This window comes from Nilaparvata lugens, chromosome 8, assembly GCF_014356525.2.
Source record: "Nilaparvata lugens isolate BPH chromosome 8, ASM1435652v1, whole genome shotgun sequence".
Classification (NCBI taxonomy): domain Eukaryota; kingdom Metazoa; phylum Arthropoda; class Insecta; order Hemiptera; family Delphacidae; genus Nilaparvata; species Nilaparvata lugens.
The window spans coordinates 224874-251740 of record NC_052511.1 but is presented as its reverse complement, the minus strand read 5'-3'; the positions used below and the strand labels follow the sequence as shown (position 1 = coordinate 251740).

General features: G+C 36.1%; 1 protein-coding gene across 1 annotated transcript; it reads left to right on the top strand.

The window, feature by feature from the left end:
* Positions 1-492: 492 nt before the first annotated feature.
* On the top strand, positions 493-26196 carry LOC120348881. The gene is made up of 9 exons (XM_039435036.1): positions 493-798; positions 2177-2334; positions 3400-3550; positions 5241-5636; positions 10504-10803; positions 20565-20855; positions 21580-21688; positions 23197-23387; positions 26088-26196. Exons 1-8 carry the CDS (start codon positions 747-749, stop codon positions 23366-23368), a joined length of 1629 nt encoding a protein of 542 aa, XP_039290970.1. The 5' UTR covers positions 493-746; the 3' UTR covers positions 23369-23387; positions 26088-26196.
* Positions 26197-26867: the final 671 nt, after the last annotated feature.

Here is a 26867-nt window from a genome sequence, read left to right as displayed (position 1 = left end):
GTGGTCTCAACTGTCGCCTAACGCAGGCGACATTTGAGGCCACTTTTTCAGGAGTCCTCTACCGTCGCTGGCCTCGAATGTCGCCGGTGTCTACCGTCGCTGGTCTCGACTGTCGCAGGACTCTTCTGTCGTTTGCCTCGTTTGACTTCGACCCCGCTCAAACAATGCATGACTTTGTTTCAAAACATACTCTACTCTACGCTGCGCTGCGTTACCACAGAATAGATACAGAATGGAAACTTGTAATCAAACGCCTATCTTACCAATGCTTTTTATATGACCCCAATACTAAACACGTCACGTGACCTTGGGAAGTTCCAATCCTGGTCTTCTGATTGGCTCGTGGCAGTGAATGAGATCAATTGATCCGGATCATAGAGGTGATCCGAACCTACCATCAATACTATTACAATGCGGCGCTTCCTAACAAGATGGCGGATTTTGGCGTCAGGGTATAGCCAAGTTTCCGTACTGTATGTATACTGTGGCGTTACGCTACGCTGTCTGTTTCCACACTAAGCTATAGATGAACTGATATTAGTGAAGCTGAGACTCTCCCAGAAAAACTTCAATCGACGGTACTCCACCACTTTTCCTCATCCATCTTTTATCACATAAGACATAAAATTCACTGCGTTGTTTTGGCATGACATCACATCACACACAAAGCGATCTTGAAATGGAATAATTATTATAATATTTTAAAGTTATTAGCGTTTATAATCTTCTAATGAATGTGATCAATCATGTTAAGGCAGAGTGAAATTCTATGTCTATTCATATTATGCTTCCAGGCTGGTAAGTTTGTTTGCTATTATTGACCTTCATGTATTGTTTCTACGTTGTAATAATTTTATTCTAATGTCTAAATCATTGATCAGCGACATACAGTATACTTTTTGTTATAATCTTTCAATGTAATGTATTTTTCACCAATTTGGTTTGTGCTAGACTAGGTAAACTTGGGTAGTGAAATAAGTAATTTTGTAATCAATCCTAACCTATACTTTTTAAACTGGCATATAGGTTGATGTAGAATGTTTACATTACACTATCGTTAATAATATAATAATTCAATAACTGATGGAACAGTTGAGGTTAATGTTTGATTTAGCCTAACCTATAAGTCCCACTTCAGAGATTAAAACTGACATTTATAATATAAAATTATGTATTTTTGAGGTAAATTTAGATTAACACTCTTTATTATTCCTTTTTATTCAATTAAGTAACAAAAATTGAGTTGAAATCTTTAATAATAACTTGAATACAGCTATCTCCCCTAGTGACCACAGACTGCATTTTAGGTGTTTTCAAATAACTTAATCATATTCAATGTTTAAATTCAAATTCTTTTATAAAATTTGGGCTTCCCAGCTTCAACTTTTTGTCCTCTTTCAAGTAAAAAAATTGTGTCGATAATCCAAAAAAAGCTGAGATACAGAGTTCGCTCGCGCGGTAAAATTTAACCAAAACAAGACTTTTCCCTAGTTAATAAAATACCTAGATGTCGTGTACATATTATATTGCAAGTGAAATAAAATTTAAATTACTAACCAAACTAATTACATTTTAGCAAGCTCTGCACAATGATATATTGTGGCTTTTGCGTCTTTTCTGTCTAATAGTCACAATGGCTTTCTTCCCGTTAGATCTGTAGTGACTAGTGATTAACCGAAGTTACTTGTTTACAATCACTGTTTCAAGTGCACAGGTGGGTGGGAAAGTGAATGCTATTTATAAGGATTCTAGTATGGCTTTAGACAATGTCAATCATTGTGCTGTAGAATATACTTTCCTTGCTAGGTTTTAATACTCTTTTGGTGTCACTCAGGAAATTCAGCAAAAGAATAAAACCCACTGCTACCACTGCAGGTGTCCAACTCGAATTGCTTGATCTCTGCTTATGATATGAAAATATTCAGAAATATAAGGAGTTTTAAAGATTTTTGTCAACTGCAGGCTGATATTGATAGGATTACACAATGGTTCTGGACTTATGAGCTTGAAATAAATTTCAATAAGTGTAGATGCATGACTATCTCTAAGAAGATATTTCCATAAAATAATTTCTAATCTATTAATGGTCGCTGCGTGGAGGTGGTGAATGAATGCAGGGACTTGGATGTTGTAGCCTATTAGTTTACACTCCTTCAATGCTAAATTTTTTTTTCAGTTGTGAGCTACGACCTGCGTATCTCAAACAATGGCCCAGTTGTGCTAGGCGCCACCATTTCCTTCAAGGCTGAATTGTTGGATAATTATGGACAGCTTGTCCCTGGAACCTACTGCTACAAATGGATGGATAATGCTATGCCAAAACATACTGCTGAGGTACATACTGCTTACTTTAAATAAGATCAATTGATTAATATACTGTTCAATTTTTCCTGGATAGTCTCTTAAAAACAAAAAGTAATATTCTAAAATTTATTTGAAAAAAATACATTTTCTCTACTAGCTCAAGATCTAATATTTTAGGTCAGACAAGAGTTGCCCATTTCTCACAAGACTAGTTAGCAATTAATTTGTCGTTTCAAAGTAGGCTAATCAATACAGTCTAAATTACAGTAAATAGTGTTGTGTGATTAAATATTCAATAATTGAAATGAAAAAAAAAATGAACATATTATTTAGACTTTATATTCGTGATCATGCAGATTATTTAGATCTATGATCTTGTAAATCAAATCAATCAATAAAAATTTCATTCACAGTTCAAACAATTGAGGGTCCTGCCAAATCAGTAGGTTTTTTATGGATGCCTAGATTACAATGTAACAGATTACAATATATTCTTGAATGCGAAAACATCGAGTCTAAAGTTGAGAAAACGGTTGCTCAAAACGTATGTATGGAGTATTGCAACCTATGAAAGTGAAGCTTGGACGATGGGTGTGGAAGAAGAGAGAAGATTTCTGCTTTTGAGACTTGTTGCTACAGAAGAATGCTGAGGATTAGTTGGAGAGAGAAGGTAACAAATGAAGAGGTGTTTCAAAGAGTTGGAGATAGAGGTTGTCTACTGAAAGAGATAGAAGGAGAAGAACACTACTAGTTGGTCATATTCTTCGACATGAGAGACTAACAAAAAGAGTAATGGAGGGAATGACTGAGGCAAGGAATGCGTGAGGAAGACCAAGACTGAAATACATAGAATAACTGAAGAAGGATGTGAGATGTGCCATCTACAGATACCTCAGAAGGATGTTAAATGTAGGGTTGCTGCCAACCGCTCAACGACTGTTAACCAAAGATAACCAAGAATACCAGTTACAGAAATGCTAATTACAAATATTTTGATGCTTTCATCACTCCATATATAGGTAGGTAATAACTTATGCATAATTGATCAATTGCTTTTTGTTGTGTATTCTTTTCAATCGATTGAATCTGTTTCAGTTCCTGAGCATAGGACCTGTCACCACTTGGAATGTGACATTCCCTAAAGAAGAATACAATCCTGGGATTTATGAAGTCCAAGTCACGGTTGACAAGTGTAGTGTCTTCAGGTGGACTATTACCAGCGCCAGAGCATTGTTCAACATTACCTGTAAGCATAGAAAATAATTCTCTATTCTTAATCCATTATTCCTAGTATACAAAAAATTATTGTCCAACCCATCTTGCTCCTCTAAAAAGTATTTGAGCCCAAATTCATATGGTTGTTTTTAAAAATTGCATTTGAATAGTTCTCGTTAAACGAATTCCTTTGATCTATTATCAACTACTTACCTTCAATAAGTATTTTTCATTCACGTGGTTAGGCTACAGATACAGAGTGCCCCTGTAAAAAACAGATCTCAACACCATTGAGTTCTGCATGCTAAACTAAATGAAAGATTATGAGTAAAAATGTTTCCTCCCAATTTGATTTTTCAATGGTTCAAAGCATGCCACCATCTATATGTAGCTGTATATATAGTTTTACTTCACCTTCATCTCATTGCATAGTTATAAAATGCCATATAGTATTTATTATTCAAGTATTTATTATACTAAAACACTAGAAAATGTCCTAATGAGTTGAAACATGTTGTGTCTCTTCAATAAATCAAAAGGGGCGTTTAAATGATTCATTGAAAAATCAATTGTGTAGCCCTGCAAATACATAAGGATAATTAAATATGTTTAAGTTTCTATGGAATATTATCGATTTTCTGTTATTTGTTATCAGCACTCGAACAAAGGTTTCAATAATGACGCATATAGCCTAATTATTAAATATTGACTCTTTCTTTCCAGTTTTATAGTAAGATTCTCTTCAGTAATGTAAAATTGATTGAATGAGAAGCATGGATGTTATTTATTAGCAAAGCTGACAGTTTGAAGTGAATCTTAGCTTAGTTCTCAAGGAAATGCATGTGATGCATGTGTCCGGCAGGGCGGAGGCGTAGTCTGGCTTGCAGTCTGCCTTATTTCAAGTCCCCCCACCACTAGTCTTCCACCGCCTGAGCACTCTGCAATGTTCTGTGGGAAAAATCACTGACTTTACTTTTTGGACAGAGCATGTATATGTCACTTCAGATACAGAGTGGCACCCGTCTCTGACTTTGAGTTTGACTCAAATATCAAATCAAATTAGTTCAAAATAAATGTTATTCTCTCCAAATAGTTGAAATAAAGTGTGTTTTACATAGATAAAATATAACATTGTAGATATCCTATGGTATAGCGTGTTTATGTTCGAAATTCCACTGTTAACTCAAGCCGATAGTCCTAGTGATTATTTTTCGTGAAGCTATGTGACGCTGGTTGTCTCATACTGCCCCATTTTTACACTCTCATCCAGCCAAAACAGTAATAATAGACAATAATCGGTTTGAGCTAACAAAAAATCTGCTTTGAATTTGGAACAAAAACGACCTTTAACATGGGATATCTTCTTATGCTATCTTTTCTCTACAGTTGTATATAGGACAGAATAATAACTGGTAGTAAGTTATTCCATATCACTCTAAAATACGTCATTAATGTATCACTAAGTGACTTTTGGGCTAGTCCATTTACGAGTACAGTCCTATCAGTCCATATATTGATTATTTCAAGTCAATAATAATTGATTCGACTTTCAAGTAGTTTTTAAGTACTTTTTTAGTTTACTATTAATTTTTATTTTGAATATAAGTTGTATTTGTCTTATCGTTATTTTAAGGGAGCATATTTGGGTTTTTACCTGTTGCTTCCTTTGTAAATTTGTTAATAAATAAATAATTGATTGGACATGAATTTGTGTGTTGCAGTGCTTCTTAACGGCAACATGGTTCTGGAGCAGAACAACAGCAGCCTTCCGCTGACAGGCGACACGTATGTGGCGAGTGACGCGCCCCTCACTCACACTGTCTCCCTCGCTCAGCCCGACGACTCATTCATAGCTGCATCTGCCACACGGGTCGTCTCCTATTGGTTCGTCGATTGCGTCTACTACGGCATGTCCACCAACATGTCATTCACAAACAGCTTTGCGGGCGCCAGCGGCCAGACCAAGGTCATTGACACTCTTGTCATTGTGTCCTACGACAATACCACTGACGTCACCACCACTACGCCACCACCTACCACCACCACTACAACTCCCGCTACCACCACCTCCACCACCACTGCTGCATCGCATACCAATGTCACCACTACCGAGAAAGGTATGTCGACACTTGTAAGCATTCAATTTGAATTGATGAACAAAGTGTAAGGGTTTGGGTTGTCTTAGACACACACTTCAGTAAAATAGGCGTGATTCAGAGGCACATAATAAATGTGTATTACAGTATGGCATTCGAGCTTGGGGGGTTGGGGGGGGAAATGCTGCTCTCCAAATACTGATATGAAACCCCAGCCACTTACTTTATCAAGACTTCCTGGATCTGACAGTGAGACAGCTTTACATAAAAATGTGATACTTTTCATCAGTAGATCCAAAAATACATCGACTCCATACACTCCAGCTTACAGTTTCAGATCGCTATCCAATTACCGTGTTTCCAGGATTTATTTAACAGTATGTCGTAGTCAGTTCCCCTATCTAATTTATTTATCTATTCAATCATTCAGAATTATACAACTTACAGAAAAGTACCACAGCCTAAAACGCCCAAAACGGTTCCAATTATAATTTATACAACAGTCCAAATGTATCTAGGTTATGTGTCACATTCTTCAGTTACACACTCAATTTACAATAAATTTGTAAATTTATTTGTAAATTTACACTCAATTTACACACAAAAATATTTTTTAAATAAAAAAACTTCTAAATTGAATTAAATCAATGAATAAATTAAATGTAATGAATTGATTAACCTTTGACCCGAAAATTTAATTTTAGATGACATCACCAAATCAAGTATTGAAAAAAATAATAGATGGATTAAATCAAATTCAAATTCATTTATTTGCCATAAAATAATACAGATTGATAAAATAAATATTCTAACTTACAAAATGGCACTACCGGCAAAGAAAACTTGTGCGCCGGCAGTGAGTTTGAACAACTAGGTACAGCAAACATGTCAATAGAAAGAAAAAGAGCTTATTCAAACAACTAGAATAAATAAAATTATGGAAACCAGGTCACATCTCAATACTTACAAACGATAAGACAAAGTAACAAAATCACAAGCAAATGACAAACTCAAAAAGACCAATTCAAGGAAGCCATGACAAATATTTTTTAAATTTATAACACAAGAATGAAACACTACATAATGGATATAGATAATTTAAAATAAACATTAATCCTAATCCAATCCAGTATACGATTCATTATGGATTCTGTAATTCTATTAATAATGAATTCAGTTGGGACTTTATTTATAAACAAGTAACACTGATATTCAAACTGACGTTTACATACACTCAAGCTGGTAAAGTCAATATCAAATTGTAATGGATTGGAGAGACGCAAATTATATGGATTATTCCTTAAGTTGAATGTATCACTACTCTTATTATTAATGAATAATATGATTCTTTTAACATAATATGTTTGCCTCACTGTAAGCACCTGGAATTCTTGAAAAAGAAGTCTACTAGGGTACAATCTTGAAATGTCTTTGAATGTCAAATCAAGAAATGTTTTTCACCCAATTCACTAATACAATTCGATTCTTTTATTGCCATCAGACTTGGGCTACCTAACTTATGTTATTAATATACATTCACCTTGGTTGAATTGCATAGTTATAACATTATAGTTTAGCCTACCATGTTACAATATATTTTTCTATTGGAAGTAATAATAGGGTTTTTATATTTCGTAACTCGTCACCAGCACTCAAATCATGGTTTTGTTGGTATCGTCAAAAAAGTATGTATGTTGAAAAATGATATTTTTAGCTCTAAGAATATTACTCTCTATCTTTCCAATGGCGCTACAGCCCAAATCGGGCTTTGGCCTCAATCAAACTTTGCCTCCAGCCATCTCTATCCATTGCTGCACCTTTCCATCCCCTCACACATAGCATTTCCCTAGCGTCCTTTGCCACTCTATCCTCCCATCGCTCTCTTGGTCTTCCAACAGGTCTCCTTCTTCCAGGCTGTCCCACGAATACCTTCCTTGGCATCCGTTGCAAATGTCCTGCCCATCGGAGCCGCATCAATCTTATGTGGGCCAATTGTGGGGGTTCTCTGTAGAGTGTTGCTAACTCTGCATAAGTACGGATACGCCACTGTCCTGCCTCACACACCGGTCCATATATTCTTCGCAGCATCTTTCTCTCAAATACATTCAACAGGTCTGCTGTTCTGGCTGTCATTGTCCATGTCTCACTTCCGTAACATACCACTGTCCTTATAATGCTTTTATATAGTTTTATCTTGCATTCACGGTGTACATTCCTAGCTTTGAATATGCATATAAGGGAGAAAAATGTGCGGTTGGCTGCAGTGATACGTTTTTGAACTTCTTTGAGTTCCTCATTAGTATCCGATATCCAACTCCCTAGGTAAGTGAAATTGTCAACTACTTCATAGTGCTTCCCTCCACATTCCATACGTTGTCCGAGTCTATTTCGATGCTGTCTACTCTGGAGCAATACTTTTGTTTTTTCAGTGTTTATCTCCAGCCCAACATCTGATGCACCCTCCTCCAACTCCATTGCTACATTCTTCATAGCCATCATAGATCTACCAAGTATGCCAATATCATCTGCATAGCCTAGTATTTGGACTGACTTCATCATCATTGTTCCACACCTATCCACTGAAGTCCTCCTTATTGCATGATCTAGTGCCAAGTTGAAGAGCATTGGTGCAATTCCATCTCCTTGCTTTAGACCATGCTTCGTTCCGAAATATTCTGTCAGCTCTCCAGCCACTCTGACCTGGCAAATCGTATTCACAATTGTGGCTCTGACTAGCCTCACCAGCTTTGATGGAATGTTGAAATCTAACATGATTGTATACAGCCTGTCTCTTGTGATGCTGTCATAGGCCTGCCTGAAGTCGACAAACATTGCGAATATATCTATATTGTTTTCCCAGCATTTTTCTGTAATCTGTCGGAGGGTGAATAATTGATCAGTAGTTGATCTACCTGGCCTAAATCCTGCCTGGTATTCTCCTATCATGTTTTCCACATACACCCCTAATCGTGCTTTTAATGCTGAGGTGAATATTTTATATGTTGTGTTCAACAGATATACCTCTATAGTTTCGGCAGTTTGTCTCCCTCTTTGTAAATGGGACAAATAATACTTTTCTTCCATTCATCTGGGAGCTGTTCTTCACACCATACCTGTTCATTAAGCTTGTGAAGCCGTCTGTATATTTGCATGCCTCCATGCTTCCATAGTTCACCTGGAATTCCATCTGTTCCGGGAGCTTTATTGTTTCTTAGCAGCTTAGTGGCATCAATAATTTCCTCCAGAGTTGGAGGTTCAACACCGTCTACATTTTCCTGATCCTGTTCCAACCTAGGATCTCCATTTTGCACTATTCGGGGAGCAGCCTGATTCAGCAATTCACTAAAATGGGTTCTCTACATCTCTTTGATCGCTTCCCTATCTCCAATCACTTCTCCTTCTTTGTTTCTGTACAACACTGTATGGGGTTGATATCCTTTTTTTAAAAACATTGACTTCTTTATATGCGTGATGTGTCTCATTGTCCAAGAAATTCTTTTCAATTCTTTCTACAATTTTATTTTGGTACTCTCTCTTTTTTCTTCTAATTGTCTTGTTAGATACCTTTCTTGACGTTTCGTACAGTTCCCTCTTTGCTCTAGTGGGCCTTTGCAGATAATTATTTTCTGCAGTCCTCATCAAACCAAACTTCTCTTATTTTTCTCCTTTCCAGGCCAAGTACTGCTTCTGCTGAGGTAGTTACCGCTTCGGTCAGGATTTGTAATTGCTCTTCTATCATCATATCTTCAATAGACCCATCCATCTCTTCCATTTTTCTATTCAGTGCTTCTTCATATTCTTCTCTCTTGTCGGCCACATGCAGTTTGTTTATATCAAACTTTGGTCGCTCTTGATATCTCTCTTTATTAACTGCAATATGGCATCGAAACTTCACACCTACTAGATGATGGTCCGTGTCACAGTTTGCCCCTCTGTAACTACGCACATTCATGACACTGGACATTCCCCTTTTACTGATGATGACATGGTCAATCTGATTGAAGGTTCTGCCATCTGGAGACATACATGTTTGCTTATGTATATTTTTCCTGGGATGTTGTGTTGATGCGACAATCATGTTTCTGGATGCTGAAAATTTAATAACTCTTCTCCCATTGTCGTTACTGACTTCATGAAGACTATTTGAGCCAATAATATCCCTCCAGTGATCTTCTCTACCCACTTTAGCATTCATATCCCCAATAACCATTTTTATGTCTTAAGAATACTAAGAATATTACATTACATGTAGGCTAATCTATTTAATGTAATAATTTGTTTAGTAAATAAATACATTTTGATTTGATAAAAATCTTGATTTGAAGTGGAGTGAGAAACTCTGCCTTGTTCAGCTTTCCCAATATGACAGTCTCATTAATTCCAGTGTACTTATATATTGCATTTCACCAATCATTCAAGTGTGAGTGAATTGACAATAACTAGAAGATAATACTTTTCTGCTAAAAATGAAAATGGTACAGTCACCTGGCCGGCAATCAAAGGGAGTCAATCAACTGGAGCATTGCCACGTTTTTCTATGATTACTGAATAGTACGTTATCATCACCAACCCGTTTTGCTCGAACTGTACTCCAGTTGTCGCAGAGTAAATCTTGAGTACAATAATAGTTCTTGTTTAGACCTTGATAATTGGTATTAATATTCACAATTGGAATACTGTATCTATTTCCTTGATCAAATTATAAGCTATCATAGTAAAGATGAGATATTTCTCATTTACACAAGCACAAAATAAAAATAGTTTATAATTTTCTCACATTCTTTTTCAGTTTTTGGGCGAGAAAATCAGAATTAAGAAAATATGATTGTAGAGCCTTGATTCTCCGAAACTTATTTCCTTTATTTTAATCTTAAACTCACTTATACAGGTAAAACTACTACAATCTCGACCACTGCCGTTTCTTTGAATGTTACAACACACATTCCATTAGTGATGAATGTGAGCACTCCGTCAAACTCGACCCACGACGACCAGATCAAGTCAAATGACCTCTCTAGCGCAGTGCAGCCAACACCCGCCCAGCCGGAGCCCAGCCACAGCCTCTATGAGCTCGGTCGCAACTACTCTGGCGCCGGTATTGTCCCATTCGTCTGTCTCAAGAACGCCGAAATACCGCTCAATCCGAACAACACCTATGGCTACTTCAGTAGGAGCATCAAAATTAGAGGTAACATGATCACGATTTCAATGATCGTTGATTATTTTAAAATATCTTGTCCTAAATAGTAGTAAAGCACGCTGTAAACATGGACTGTAGTAGCGGATATTTCAATTGTCTTTGATCTCAAAATAAATTGTTCGAAATTATAGTAAAGCACGCTGCACACAGGGACAATATTAGCGGATACTAGCTGCTACTACGGGATCGTGGATTTGAAAATGTACGGAACTCAAATGTGTTTGGCATTTCCAATTCCGTTTTCCCGCGACTCCTATTGGACGATTACTTTACGCTACTATTGTTTCTGCGTGTTGGCTGTTTTATTAACAGATCAACTGGAGAGAGAATTCTGATTTCACGTTAGAAGTAAAACTGTCAATATCCAGTACTGCTCAGTTGTTCAAGTATTCTTTAATGAAGTTGTATTCGAGAAATTATCGTTTGTATCTGGGCGAACACTGATGAAAATGTGAATAGTAAATTGTATTTGAGAAGTCATGTTTTCTATAATTTATGTTGTCAGTTGAAAACAGTGAATTGCATATTTCATTGTCAAATTTAACTGAGAAAAATCAGCTTAGAAGAACTGTAGTTTGGAATACACAAATTGGCTTGGAACTTGGAGAATCATTTAATTTAAACGCATTTTATTTGAGTAAGTAGTTTTCACAATCAATATTCAGTTAGCGCTCAGCCGCTGAAGGAAGCAGTTTATTTGTGTTGTGCTCCGATGCTATCGGTATTCTGTGAAATCCTGCAAGCAATGGACTGACATTCTACTGTCTTTCAGCCGCGCCGCATTTGTTTACGTGGTCGATTTGCATTATATTCAAGGTTTAACAAGTTTTAATAGGACCTGCGAGCTTTTGAGTTCATTCTATCCTACTCTAAGCAAGTATGAGTACATGTGATGTTTGTAAGCTGTCCGTGAATAGGAATAGTAGGGATAAGATCGTTTGTGGGCAATGTAACTCCTACTTCCATGGAAAGTGTGTGAAACTTGGAGAGGTGGAGATTGAGGAACTGGTTAGTAGACCTGCAGGGTGGAAGTGTGATATTTGTCTTAATAAATTCAGGGTGGAACGTAGCAAAAGTGATTCAACACCGGTACGAGCTAGTTGTACTATTAACATGGGTGATAGCTCTTTTATTACGCGAGAAACTTTAAATACTTCACTAGATGAACTGAAGACATTCATTACCTCAAGTAATCAGAAATTACAAGAGGATATTTCTAGTTCCATTCGTGAGTGCACTGCGAAAATAGATAAAATATCAGGCCTTGTCCGAGCAGGCTGAACTTATCCTAGGCCAGAAAAGGATTATAAATGAACTAACGAGTGAAAACAAAATTCTTCGTAAAAGACTGGATGATGTTTCATTGCAGGTGGATAATTTTGAACAGTACTCAAGAAGGAATACTCTAGAGGTTTTTGGTACTCCTTCCGTTCCTAACGAAGATGTGACAGGTGCTGTTATCAATGTATGTAAATCTGTGGGTTTGGATATTTCAAGGCAATCCATTGATGCGTGTCCAGACTCAAAAAAAGGAATAACCGTCCCTCTGCTGGAATAATTGTGAAATTTGTGCGCAGAGGTGACGCGGAAGCCCTGCTTCAGAAACGCAGAATCAAACGCAATCTAAATACGCAGCACATTGGCATAGCAGGGGAGGAACATCAACTCCGACGAGGATTTGTGTGATTTCGAGTCAGTTGGCACCGATATGAATTCTGATAAGTGCACTAATCGTACTGATAACAATGTTTAATACCTCATCATTTTTTTCTGAAAACGGATCATTTGAACGTTGTATGTGAATGAGTTTACGTTGCTGCTTGAGCCATTATCTACTGTTTAATTATTTCTTCAACTGCATTAATTATTTTTATATACGAGGATAATTATAGGAGCTGCAAAGAGAATTGACGGTTTTTTTTAGATAAGTGTGAAGGAGTAGTACGTATAAGTACGTGTCTAATTCTTCACATGTTGGCTAGATTAACAATAAATTTTCATCAAAAAGTCGACGTTTATCAATTCTCTATAATAGCGTTCACCCATAATCTAGATTAGGAAGCCGCATTTTCAATTTTGTGGATTATTATCATGCCATAGCATTCTGATGAGTTTCTTATCTGTGAAATTTTTATTTTTTTTCTTAAGTATGAAGAGCATTTTCCTAAGGGGATGTTGGGAACTGAGACGCCTTGTATCATGCTTAATTGGATGCCTATGCTTGATTGGTTAGTCATTCAATAATAGGTGTTTATGTACTCAGTCTTTTATTCTGTGATTTAATTGAATCAAAATTCTACTGTAAATTATCATTCTGATAGTGAAGTAAATTTTATTCTATCATAGTAAGGTTATAAGATGGCTATTTAATTCAATATATTTTTTCTCTTGCAATACTGCTTAATTTAATAACAGCTATTATAGTTTATTCATTTGCATTTATCAAATTCAACTTATGGTTAACCAATTTTCCACTATTGATGCTCTTATTCTAATGTGTTTATTTTTATATTGAGAATGGAGAAGATCTGGGTTTGTTGATAAAAATAATTTGTCGTGTTTGCAGTCTGGAGTAGTGTTGTGATTATCAATGGCTTATAATTCATTTTGTGAGCTGCTAGACGCGGCTGGTGGTGTAATAATAATTCATTTTTATTTCTATATTATATTGTATTTCATCATTATATAAGTCACAATTTTTCATCATCTCCTCTCATCATCATTCCTGTCGTTCAATATTCATATCTTCTATGCCATGACGAGTGCTTCTGAATTTCACATATTATCAGAACGTGAGGGGCTTGCGCACCCAAGTCAATGATTTTTATATGTCTCTGTGTGAATGAGATTATGATATCATTGCTCTTACTGAGACGTGGCTCTATGGAAGCATTGGGAATTCTGAGCTGTTCGATTCCCGTTATCAGATCTTTCGATGTGACCGGTCGGGTAATTTATCCAGAGGAGGTGGGGTGTTGATTGCCGTTAAGAGGGAGTTCGCAGCGGAGCTGTGTACTTCACTCATGAATCCTGATTACGAAAGTGTTTGGGTTAGGGTTCATATTCATGAATCAAGCTATTTTTTAATGTGTTGTACATTCCACCAGCTTCTGGCTTGCAGATATATGAAGATTATTTCGAATTCATTGAATCCTCTGCTCGTTTATTGTGTCTTGATAAATGTATTTTGGTGGGCGACTATAACATAAGGGAAATTTGCGATATGAATTATCGGCTTGAGACTGGAACTGCGATTGGTAGGTCATTGTCGATTTTTATGGGATTTTTCTACTTGGTATCCTATAATGCTGTCTCAAACCATTACAATAGAACACTCGATCTTGTATTGGCAAATACCCCCTTACCGTTGAGCGTCGTGAAAGACGAACTGCCATTCGTCAATGAGGATGCCCATCACCCGGCTCTTTCTATATCGCTTTCTCTGCTAGAGAGAGGGCGAAGGGGAGTTGTCGGTCGGATGCAGGTGCGGCAAACTATAACTTTAAGCTTGCTGACTTCTTGAATCTCTATCGCACTCCGAGTTCCGTGTCTTGGGATCCTGTTTATAATAGTCAGGAGGTTGAAATTGCTGTAGAGGAATTTTACAAGATCCTATATATGTGCTTGGATGCTAATGTTCCTGTGGTCAGTCAATACAAGCACTCAAAATACACTCCTTGGTTCTCTCGGGACATAGTGTGTGATCTAAAGCTTAAAAATAGGTTGAGTAGGAAGCGGAGCTACTCCAGGTACCACGATGAGCAGTTCAAACTTGTGCGATCCTGAGTCAAAGCTAAGATAGCAACAGCCTACTCGAGCTATGTAAGATCTGTTGAAGAGAGGGTTGGTTGTGACCTAAGGGAGTTCTGGAAATATGTGAACAACAAGCGTTTCTCTCATCTAAACGAAGAATTCATCAAACATAATGATAGGATATACAAGGGTGCTGATACTGCTAATGCTTTTGCTGATCTGTTTTCGTCCAATGCTTCAGCAATGGATGCTGAACCCTTGGTGGACTCTCTGAGGATTGCCGGACAGACTCCTTGTGATCCCTTTAGTCTCATCTACATTTCAAGGGAGGATGAGGTTGATGCAATTAAGTTGCTTAACTCTCGTGCTACTGGAGGCCCTGATAAAATACCCGCTTTTGTTGTCAAGGGTTGCTGGGAATTTTTGTGTGGCCCATTTCATTACATTTTCAATTTGTGCGTTCGTAAATCCGAATTTCCGGGGGTCTGGAAGTGCTCGCGGGTGACATCAGTATTCAAGTCTGGAAACAGGTCTTTTGCGAGTAATTATAGACCAATTGCAATTTTAAATGTTTTTGCAAAGATTTTTGAGAGGATCCTGTGCAAGAAAATATTTTCATATGTACAACCCAAGGTTGTTCAATCCCAACACGGTTTCCTCCCTGGTCGTTCAACAGTAACGAACCTTCTAGAGTTCATTGACAAGTTGTCGGGGGTTTTGGATGTTGGGGGTCGTGTTGATGTGATATATACGGACTTCTCTAAGGCCTTTGATACTTTGGATCACGGTATTCTGCTCGATAGAATGGAGTGTCTCGGGTTTGATGAGGGTGCTTTGGTCTTTTTGAGAAGTTACCTTTCAAATAGAGTTCAATTTGTTTGCTTCAATCATTGTCAATCCGAGCCCTACTGTTGCACTTCAGTGGTACCACAGGGTTCCAATCTTGGTCCTTTGCTATTTTTGTTATATGTGAATGGCCTTCCTAGTGTGCTAAATAGCTCGGAGTGCCTCATGTTTGCAGACGATACCAAAATATTTAGACAGATTAGGTCTGTTGATGACTGTTCGTTACTTCAAAAAGATATTGATGCACTGCAGAAGTGGTGTTTGGAATCAAGACTCACGCTGAATGTGGCAAAATGTAAGGTGGTGTCGTTTACCAGACAGAGGGAACCTTTCCATTATGACTACAATATTGGTAATTTTCTGTTGGACCATTCGCAAGAGTTTAGGGATCTGGGAGTGATTATGGATGCTCATAATGGATTTTGATAAGCACATTGAACACCTGTTATCAAAGTGCAATCAGATGATGGGCTTTGTTTTTAGAACATGCTCAAGCTTCGAGAGGTGGGAGCCCATTTTGTACTTGTTCAAGTCTTTGATTCGAAGTCAGCTTGAGTATGCAGCGCCGGTCTGGAGTCCTTATCAGATCACCTATTTAATTAAACTTGAGAGAATGCAAAATAAATTTCTAATATTCCTCTTCTTCAAAAAATTCGGGCATTCCTGGGAAGAATTGGATTCGCCGTGCCCACTCTCAGGCGAAGATAGCATTCCCTATTCGCAGTACGGAGGTGTAGGACAGTTAATGCATATTTCCCCCCCCCCTCAACCACATGCCAAGATTGTTGAATGGACTTGGCTGTGGGGTGGACGTGTTTTCTGATGGCCCATTAAGTTTCAAGCGCACAATAACGATGCTTCTGAGAGAGAATCAGAATAACTGAATTTTTAATCAGCAGCCATAATTTTCGCTAATATTTCTATCATTATGAAAATATTACTATTTATACATTAATTTTTCTTTATTTGCACATTCAAACTCATTTTATTCTTACTTACCCCTTATTTTCAAAGTTTTTTGCTGGCAGTTATCATTATCACCCTCATCCTATCATTCATATGAGACTGCATGCTCTCTCATCATCTTCATTGATATCACCTCTCCTTCATCACTTCATATATTCATTTTCACCATCACTTTCACCATCAACTGTATTAAGGAATGTTTTAGAAGTAGTTTTCTAAGTATTATTTTCTTTTCTTTTCAAACGTTAGTTTTAGTATTTTTTTTTGTTTTGATTGAATCGTATATTGTACTTATTGTTGTGTTAAGGAAACATATTTGGGTCATTACCCGTTGTTTCCGATGTGATATTGTGAATAAATAAATAAATAAATATAGGCCTATTATCAAATACTGTAATTTTTCAATAACTGATATATCAGCCCTACAATGAATCCATTGTTCACTATTTTCTTAACCATCCATTGATATAATCATGTTTGACGCATCATCACATCTGAACTACTGAACTGATTAACTTGAAATTTTGCATATAGATTCTTAATATAGTTATATTAATAGTTATAATATATATATATATATATATATATATATATAGCATATAGACACTACTTTTGTAGTAGGCAATACCCTGTTTGACCATCCAAAAAGAAGGAGGTACACTTGGACATCACCATTGGATGAAGAAAGATATCAGCTTGATTACATATTGATACAGAAAAGATTCAGGAACTGTTTGAAGAATGCAAAGACATACCCTGGAGCAGACATAAACTCTGATCATAACCTGGTGGTAGCAGAGGTGGAAATAAAACTGAAACGAGTTAGAGGAGGTAAAAGGGTTGAAAAGCTTAATCTGGAGTTGCTCCAGGAAGAGGGTAAAAGAAATGAACTAGTAAACAGGTATAGTGCAAAGAGAAAGGAAAGGAAAGAAGAAATAAATGAAGAATGGAGCAACATGAGTAAATACCTGAAAGAAGCTGCAAAAGAAACTGTAGGGATAACAAAGTCTAAAAGAATACGCAAGGAATGGATTAATGTTGATATGTTGAAGAAAATGGAAGAAAGAAGGAAGTGGAAAAATGATAAAACAGATTTGGGAAAGAGAACGTACAGAAAGCTTAACAATGAATTAAGAAGAGAAACAGACAACGCTAGAAATAAATGGCTACAAGAAAGATGTTTAGAAATTGAAACTTTAGAAAGAGAAGGGAGGTTTGACAAAATGTACCAAGCAGTGAAGGAGTTGGATAGCAAGACAAATTGCAATAGGACCAAAATGGAGATTGAAAACAGAGATGGTGAAATTCTGTATGATAAAAAGGAAGTTCTAAACAGTTGGAAAGAGTATATAGAAGATTTGTATAACACACATGAAAATACTATGCTGGAGAGGAAAACAGAGGCACAAGAATTGAGGGGAGAGCATGGAAGAATATTGAAGGAAGAGGTGAGGAAGGCATTGGGTGAAATGAGGAAAGGCAAGGCTTGTGGCATTGGTGAAATACCAGTAGATCTATGGAAGGAAATGGGAGAGAAGGGAATTGAAGAAGTCACATATCTGTGCAACAAAATATATGAAAATGGAGAATGGCCTGAGGAATTTCTAATCTCAGTTATTGTACCAATTCCAAAGAAGAAAAACACTCGAAAATGTGAGGAGTTCAGGACAATCAGCCTAATAGCTCATACAGCGAAAATCCTTTTGAGAATAATAAATAGAAGGCTGTATGGAAGGTTGAATAACTCAATAGGAGAGGAACAATATGGTTTTAGGAAGGGCGGAGGCACTAGGGAAGCAATTGGCTTGTTAAGAAGTATTGGAGAGAGATTTGTAGAGAAACAGAGAGAGGTTTTTGTGACATTTGTGGATCTGGAAAGACACATAGAGTGCATAAGATTTGCAGATGATATGGCGATCCTAGCTGATAGCTGGACAATGATGAATGGAATGTTGAGAGATGTGAATGAGGCTTGTGAGAGGTATGGAATGAGGATAAACGTCAGGAAGACAAAGTGCATGAGAATTGGTCCAGGGAGAGCAAGAATGGGGAATGCTGTACTGGAGGGTGAACAGTTGGAACAGGTATCATCTTTCAAGTATTTAGGAAGCATAATGGAAGAGGATATGAAATGCAACAAAGAAATCAAAGTAAGAATTGCTATGGCAAAAACAGCATTCAATAAGAAAAAGAGAATTCTTTGTAGCCAACTGGACAAGACACTAAGGAAAAGGCTAATAAAGTGCTATGTTTGGAGTGTGGCACTGTATGGTGCAGAAACTTGGACGCTGAGAAAGGAGAATAAGAGGAGGCTTGAGGCATTGGAAATGTGGATATGGAGAAGGATGGAGGGGATCAGTTGGAGGGATAGAGTTACAAACGAGGAGGTGTTGAGGAGGGTTGGGGAAAGAAGGAGTCTGCTGGATGTGATAAAGGGAAGAAAGAGGAGATGGCTGGGACATTGGATGAGACGGCAATGCTTGTTGCTGGATGCCATGGAGGGGACCATTCAGGGAAGAAGAGGAAGAGGGAGAAGAAGATACAAAATGTTGGACGACATCAAGGAGGGGATGAGCTACTATGCAACGAAGCGACTGGCGGAGAATAGAAGAGAGTGGAGGGCTGCTGCTATATAGAAGGATCTGCTTACGAGCAGAAAACTACAGACAGATATAATCTCATAGGACGGTTTAAGCTAATTCAGTATTCTCGAAAGCATGTTATGTCTTTCTATATAAAATTACTATTCTTATTGAAATTTTAGATTTTCTCAAACACAAATGACCATACACAGATACAAACTGAACTCGACGATTTTCAATAAGATTCAATGCTTTCTTATTGTTGATAATTGAACTTGTTCTCAATTAATTGGACTTGACCATTCTCAGAAAGATTCAACGCTTTCTTAGTAATTACTAATAACTATTCTTAGTATGTCATCAATTCTCAAAAACGTTAACATTTTCTCAAATGCAGCTGCAAAACTGGACCAAGTTATATAGGTTAACTCGTTTAGGCTATAATTAGTAAAACTGTAGTTTGTTCAAATCAGGAAATAGTTATTTGTGCAACTGCGCAAAGTGACAGTTTGCTGCACCGAAAGAAACGTTTAGGAATGGCTTCTTGTGTGCAGCAGAGGAACTTTGTGCACGTATTTCACATTAAATTTTTCCTACAGTTACCATTGAATATGAAAAGTGAATAATTATGGGTAAAATGATGGCTGAAATCCATCAAATGTTTGTCTGTGTGATGCTGTTATTAATAACCTTAATTCATTTAAAAATTAATAATCCAATTGAAGTTGAAAATTCTCAGCCAAAGTTCTCATTTTTATTCATTCAAGAATCAGAAAAAATACAGATAGAACAAAAAATTTGCATTCAAAATACACGCCAACAGCTGATTGGGATGGCTGCAATATGGCTGAACCGACAAGCACGCGACCTAGCGGGAAGAATCGTACCTAAGTTTGTTTCATCCAGCTAAAAACTACTGAAACAGAATTCAGAAATTTAGACTTTTTCTCAAATTACCGAGAAAAATGCTCAAAGAACTCTAAAGAATATTTATAAAAATAACATAGACAACAGAGAATATTATTGTAGTATTCTTATGTTTTTCATTATTTTTATCTATATGGATATCGAACGGTAATCATTTAACCTCAAAATACGAATTTTATAATGTATATTTGCTACTTTTCTCATTGCTTGCAATTGAAATAATAATTATCAATGAAAAAGAACTATTATTAAATTTATTATTAATTGATGATTATTTAATTATGATTTAGATGAACATTATTCTTGTTTTGGATTTCTAGATTGGGATTTTATCATAAATGTAGGGTAGCCATTGAAATGATTCTTATCTAAATCTAACCACAGTCATTGTTACCAACTTAATTTTTGTTTTCGTGCACTAATCCTCCATATAACCCACCAACTATTTTGTGTTACCATGTTGCAAATCTGGAGTACGCAAAGTAATACTTTGTGCACTAGAGCGGAAAAGTGATTCTTTGCGTTCTGTAATCAGTGCAGGAATGGCCACTTTTCAAGGTATCTGTAGGAAAATAATTACAGTATATAGTAATTGAATTTAAATTAAAATTTGTTTCTTATTGATATCAGTGCTGATCAACTGATGTCTAATGATTGATTGTTATGAACTTGCAGACCCAGTGGAGAACGTGTCGTTTGTGGGCACGAACTGGCTGAAGCAGGGCGAAATGCTGAACATCAGTGGCAGCTGCAGTGGGTCTGGACCGTTCCGCAACTGCGTGCAGATGTACCCCGGCTCCTACAACATCACCGGCCACGAGACCTGCGAGGGCGAACAGATTCTCTCCGATTGTCGGTTCGTCATCAGACATTACTTCAAGAGAGCCGACGCCTACAAGCTCGTTGTTATCATTTCCAACGACGTTTCTAAGAAAATCACTCCCCTCACCGTAAATATATACAAAGGTTAGTGGTTTCTCTTCTCAAAGTACTGATTTCTTATCAAATAAATATTTATTCTTATAATTATTCATCTATGTTAACCTACTCTAGAACATGGTAGGCCATAGTGGAGTAGGTCAATTTCCACACAGAAAACACTAAACATGTAGAGGACACATTATAAGACATTTTTATTATAACCTAACTATTTTATGTTATTTTAATTTATCTAATATTTTCTGTAATAATTGATGTAGTAGTTTTATTTTTGGGGGGAAATAAACATTTATTTATTTTATATTATAATCATGGTGAAAAGATAGCACAAGAAGATATCCCATGGTATTGGTCGTTTATGTTCCAAGTTTCAAGCAGATTTTTGTTAACTCAAACCGATTACTGTTGACTACTGTCTATTATTACTGTTTTGGCCGGGTGAGAATTTAAGAACGGCACAGTAAGAGAGACTACCAGCGTCACATTGCTCCACGAATAAGAAGTACTAGGACTATGGGCTTGAGTTAACATTGAAAATTGGAACACAAACGCTCTATACCATGAGATATCTTCTTATGCTTTTATGCTATCTTTTCTCTATGATCAATCATACTTGTAAATACTGCATGATACTATGTATACTTGTGTATCCTATTCTTGTATATACTACATCACGAACATTACAAGTGAATTACCATTTTGTAGTTGCACTTGTTAAACTTTTCAAATGTTTGTTTTTGTTTTTATACAGTAAAGAAGCAACCTCAGTTATCTGTGATAATCGTCCCAGTTACTTGCAGCGCTGCCGCTGTCATTTTAATTGTATTCGGAATCGCTTATTACATTCAGAGTAGAAACAGGTAAGAGTTCTCATTAAATCTATTGAATTATTTATGTATATTTCGACTGATTTTAAACTTGTTAAAATGTCAAGTCAAATCAATGAATTCACTCGCTTTCTATTATCAGCTTTTCTGTTTGAAAAAATATAATTGGAGGTAGCTGTCGGAAATCAAAAACACCAAATTTATCTCGAAATAATAATATGTGTATACTTACATCCTCTATCGCTTCTCATCAGGATTGTATAACTAACTTTTTGGAGCTGCAAGAAAGAGGTGAATTGGAGAAAACATTCTCAAATTCACTAGCTTGTAAGTGTCTCAACTTCGGTATTTATTTCTCAAATGAATCTACCTCTTCGAATTTCAAAACCAATAAAAAATAAAATTAATATATATTCAATTAAAAAAAAAACAGGGCAATCCTTCAGTATTCCACTCCCAAATTTAGACTAATAACAGTTACTTTTTATCAAAATTTTCTGCCCATAAATATTTGTACTGAAAATTTAAAATTTAGAAAGATGATTAAGAATAAAAACGGAATCATTCCACCACAATAAAATTGGAAATATATCGAATTCAGTAATATGCAAAGTTGGTTTTAAGTATATTGTTGGATATAACCTTCTGTGTACAGTTCTATTTTAAGGACTTTGCCTATCTCCTATTCTCATTTAGTAACCTTTGATCAAATAAGTACAGTAGAGAACGGGACTAATTGATACCTTACAGTATCCGGATAATAGATTTCAACTCTTATTTTACCAAAGCTTTCAAGTGTAAACGTAATTAAAACTTTGCATTCTGGCCTGAAATACTTAGTAGTAGGCCTGCGTGTTGTATGTACTATTACTTTTATAAAATTATCTTCCATTCACATTCTAGTTAAAATAGACATCATGTTGTCCAATTCGATAAGGTACAGTAACTAAAGCTGGGTTTTCGTTTGTGAGTAAATACCGTCGTCAACCACGACAGGGTGATGATGATCTCAGATTGGTTGGATTTCAATTTGTCTAAATAACTTAAAATATTATATTCATTTATGTTTTAATGGGGGAGGTTGAGTTTATACTTTTAAATGTCAATATGTTGATTCTTGAATTATAATCACAAATAATAATGAAAAGTTATTTGATCAGCTGTTTTAGCACACTTGAAATTTGGACAATATGAATGTCAACAATGCTTGTCGTCGTCGACTGTGGAGGTTAACGCACAAACAAAAATGCACCTTAATATCTTCTATTTATATTGTACTGCATCATGCACTTTGATGGCAGCGGACCAGTTAGCCGCATGAAATACAGACTAGGTAGGGTTTTTAGGAGATTTCAATTTTTTCAATTCACCCAGCGGACGTCCCGATAACCGGTCATCCGGAGGCAGGATGTCCGGATAATCGGTGCTCTACTGTAATGACAATTTTTTGTTTGATGCATTACACAAGTGAGGATTTTGCCTGTTTCCTATTCCTATTTCGTAACGTTTCATAAAATAATAATGAATTTGTGTTTGCACAGGTATACAATAGAAGTGGCGGACTTTGATTTCTCGCAGGCGAGTGACATGGAGTACAAGACGTTCAGAGAGCGACTGAGAGAGGCGATGAGCAACGCGATCAATCGCACGCAGGACTATGTGGAGGAGGGCAACGTCTGGTCGCCTAGTCGAAAGTACGGCAGCATGCAATGAGCCGCTCTTGCTAATCGAGGTTAGTCAAAAGGAATTGGCTTATACATGTACAGGTTAGGAAATGCACGATTGACGCATCTCACGTCTCAAGTAATGAACTGATTAACTTGAAATTTTGCAAAAGATTCTTAATTTACCAAGGATGGTTATAGGCCTATTTTGATTTTTGTTAATCAATTTAATCATAATTTCAATAATTAAAAACAAATTTATCCAATTTGTGATACAAAGTTTACTTGAGATAAAAGTTTTTCTAGTGTAGACTATTACAGCTTTTAATATCAGTATGTAACTATAAAACTAAATTCCATTCATTTGCGATTTAAGCAGACCTTTGCGGAGCACGTGTCACCTGTTAGTCTATAATACAAACAAAAATACGTAAGATGAGTAAAAATAAAGACTATGCTAGCAACAGAACTTAGAGTTGGGTTGAAATTAATTTGAAACATATATCTAAAACTAAATTTGGATGCAAAAGTTCAAGAAAACTAAGAGCAAATATATTAAAATATACTCTGGAAGTGGAATTATAGTGAGAAAAATGTAATATGATGGAAGTACTTAATGATATGTTCAATGAGAAAATGAATGCTACAATAATGAAGAGATGAATGATGAAATAATGGAGAGATGAGTGAATTCAAATAATTATGAAGTAATGGATGATATGAGCTTATAACAAAACTTAACCTAAAAGAGAAGAGTTCGTTCCGCACCTTTTACGTTTTTACTGTAAAATTTTGATTTTGATTCTGTTTATGATTTCCAAGTTGATATAATTAGCCTAAATGTACAGTAGGCTACCTAAATATGTTTAATTTTTATTGAATGCCTCAATAGTTGCAAGTTGCCAGTTTGAATTGTGGATTTAACTGATTTATGAAAATATGTTCTCGATCTCATCTATTGATAAAAGCCATTTTTCATTTCATTTTTGAATTTTGGACATGAGGTTTGCGTTTTTGCTACAGTGGGAATTGTATTGAAAATTTTTGGGGCTACATATAGATAAAATCTACGAAATTTTTTTTTGGGTTTGGGGGTATGAAATCTCCCGTCGAACGAAGTCCATAATATTCTTGCCGCGTATTAAGATTATCACTCATTTTATAAAAGCATATCAGTACCTTGTAATAATACAGATACCTCAACGGTCCCATTCCCTAAATAGCGGTAGAGAGCTTGTTAGACGGTATACGCTAGCTATTGTTCGCATGATGTATTTTTGACCTGTGATGACTGGTTTAATGATTGAAAAGTAAGCAAGTTGTGATATGTGTGTTATGAATAACATAAAGGGAGGAATTGACTTATACATGTACAAAATAGGAAATACACGATTGACGCATTATAATTGAACTAATGAACTACTTACTGAACTTAATGAATTTGCAAAATTACATAAAGGTTTTTTGTTTACAGATGATGGATATAGGCTTATTCTATTGCAATTAATCAATTCCAATTCAATGATTGAAACAAATTTATTCAATTTGTGATTCAAGGTTTACGCAACAATAAAAGCGTAACCAAACGAAGCTTCTACCGAGTGATTCCGTAGCATAATTTTTAGCATGCGCGCCTAATGAATGCAAAGTTGCGGGTTCGAGACCAATAAAACTATTCTTATTTTTTCTCAGAGTTTTCACCTCTGAAGAAGGTTATCTAATTTCATTTTTGACAAAATAATGAATCATTTTTTCATGCCTCCGGGACATAAGGAGATTGCATTTTACAACACAAAATTTTCCCCAGTGAAAAGCACGGTTTACCTGCTAGTTTATTATGAGTTCATTATCGATCACTAATTTCATGAATTCATCGCTGAGAAAGAATCTCACTTATGGTCGTACTTAATGTATTTTTCCTTGGCTACTCAATAGTTTTTCAAATGATTCAACTATAATTGTTATTGAACTATCTAGATTCGTCAGTAGATTTTTATTTTCTAGCGACCATTTCGAGATCGAAATGCAAAACCATTACAATATACTATATGCTTGAAAAAAAAATTTCTCCCATATTATATTGCAAAAATAGTTATTGATGCACCTAGGGACTAAAGTGCAACGTTTTCTCTCTTTTTGATGAGATGAACGTTTGTCGTTCGTTGGCGTAGCGAGAGTTTTCCCTTAGGGGAAAAAGTACTTCAATCCCGTGATATACAGAACATTTTTCTTTTAGTTTCCTATTATTTGAATTTTCCTTAAGTTATGATCAGATTGAATGCACGTATGTGCAAGTGTAAGCGAAACCATAGATGACCACGCGTGCAGATGTGAATAAAATCTGGAAAGTGTAATAGGAACACACACTGAACGCGTGCACTTGCTGGTGATGCTCAGTGTGAGCAGCGACAGACACGCCACAACGTTTTTCTATGGTTCTTTCCAGATCTTTCTTCTCATCTGCACGCGTTGTCATGCATGGTCTCGCATGCACTTGCACATACCGTACGTGCATCCAATGTGATCATACCCTAATTTATTATGATAATTTGTTCCACCTTACCTGTCTCCATGATTGACGATCAAGACAGATCACCCAGACCTCTCAGACTATTGGAATTTTTCACGTTAATTGAATTGGGTTACCTTGAGTGAGAGGGAATTTATTAATGTAGTGTTCTGTTCCAGACAAGTGAATTACTATTTTAGATTGTAGGCGGGAGAAACCCCAATTCTTATGATTGATAAGTTTTCATTTCAAATTTCAGGTGCTGCCTATCCTGGCCTGCCCTCATTTAGTGCCACTGGACTAGAATCTGAATATTGTTTCCACTATAAAACGTGGTTACCATAATCTCCATCCGCTGTTGAGGCAATCATAATTGCATTTAACATTGACGACCATCAAACCCTCTTCAAACCATCCAAACGTGCAACAGTTGCAGTTTTTACCTGTTTCAAACCAACAATACTGGAATGTCTACAGAAATCGTCCATTGAATATGGTATTAGATTTATCCTATGGAATAAATTCCTTTATTTGCGGTTTGATAATAATAATCGAATAGAGAATCAAATAATTAATAACCTTTTGGTAAATATAGGTAACAATAATCACTTTTATAAGAAGAAAACGACCAAAAGTGATAGCTACTAGTTATAACTGTAAAATCTTTTTCTAATCTCTCATTAATAATATTTTTATTGTATGTTGTGATTATGAGCACGTCATCTTCAAAAATGATATTCGGTTCCAAACGAAGAAAGTGTTTGTACCTGTAAATCCCTCATAGTCAATCAATCTTGTTAGCGAAAAAACCTATCAACAATAAAATCACACTTTTTATTTGTATCTTTTTCAGAAATTCAGCTTTTTTCTGTCAATAGTTATATCAAACGAGTAGGTTTTTAAACACATGCCATAATCTGTATCTGTTTAGTGATAAGACATCTAGCTTTCCAATTATAATACAGGGAAAGAATATGAATGTAATAAGTTGTGCATGATCATTCATAACATTTTTCAAGAAAACTACTGTTTCTGCTCC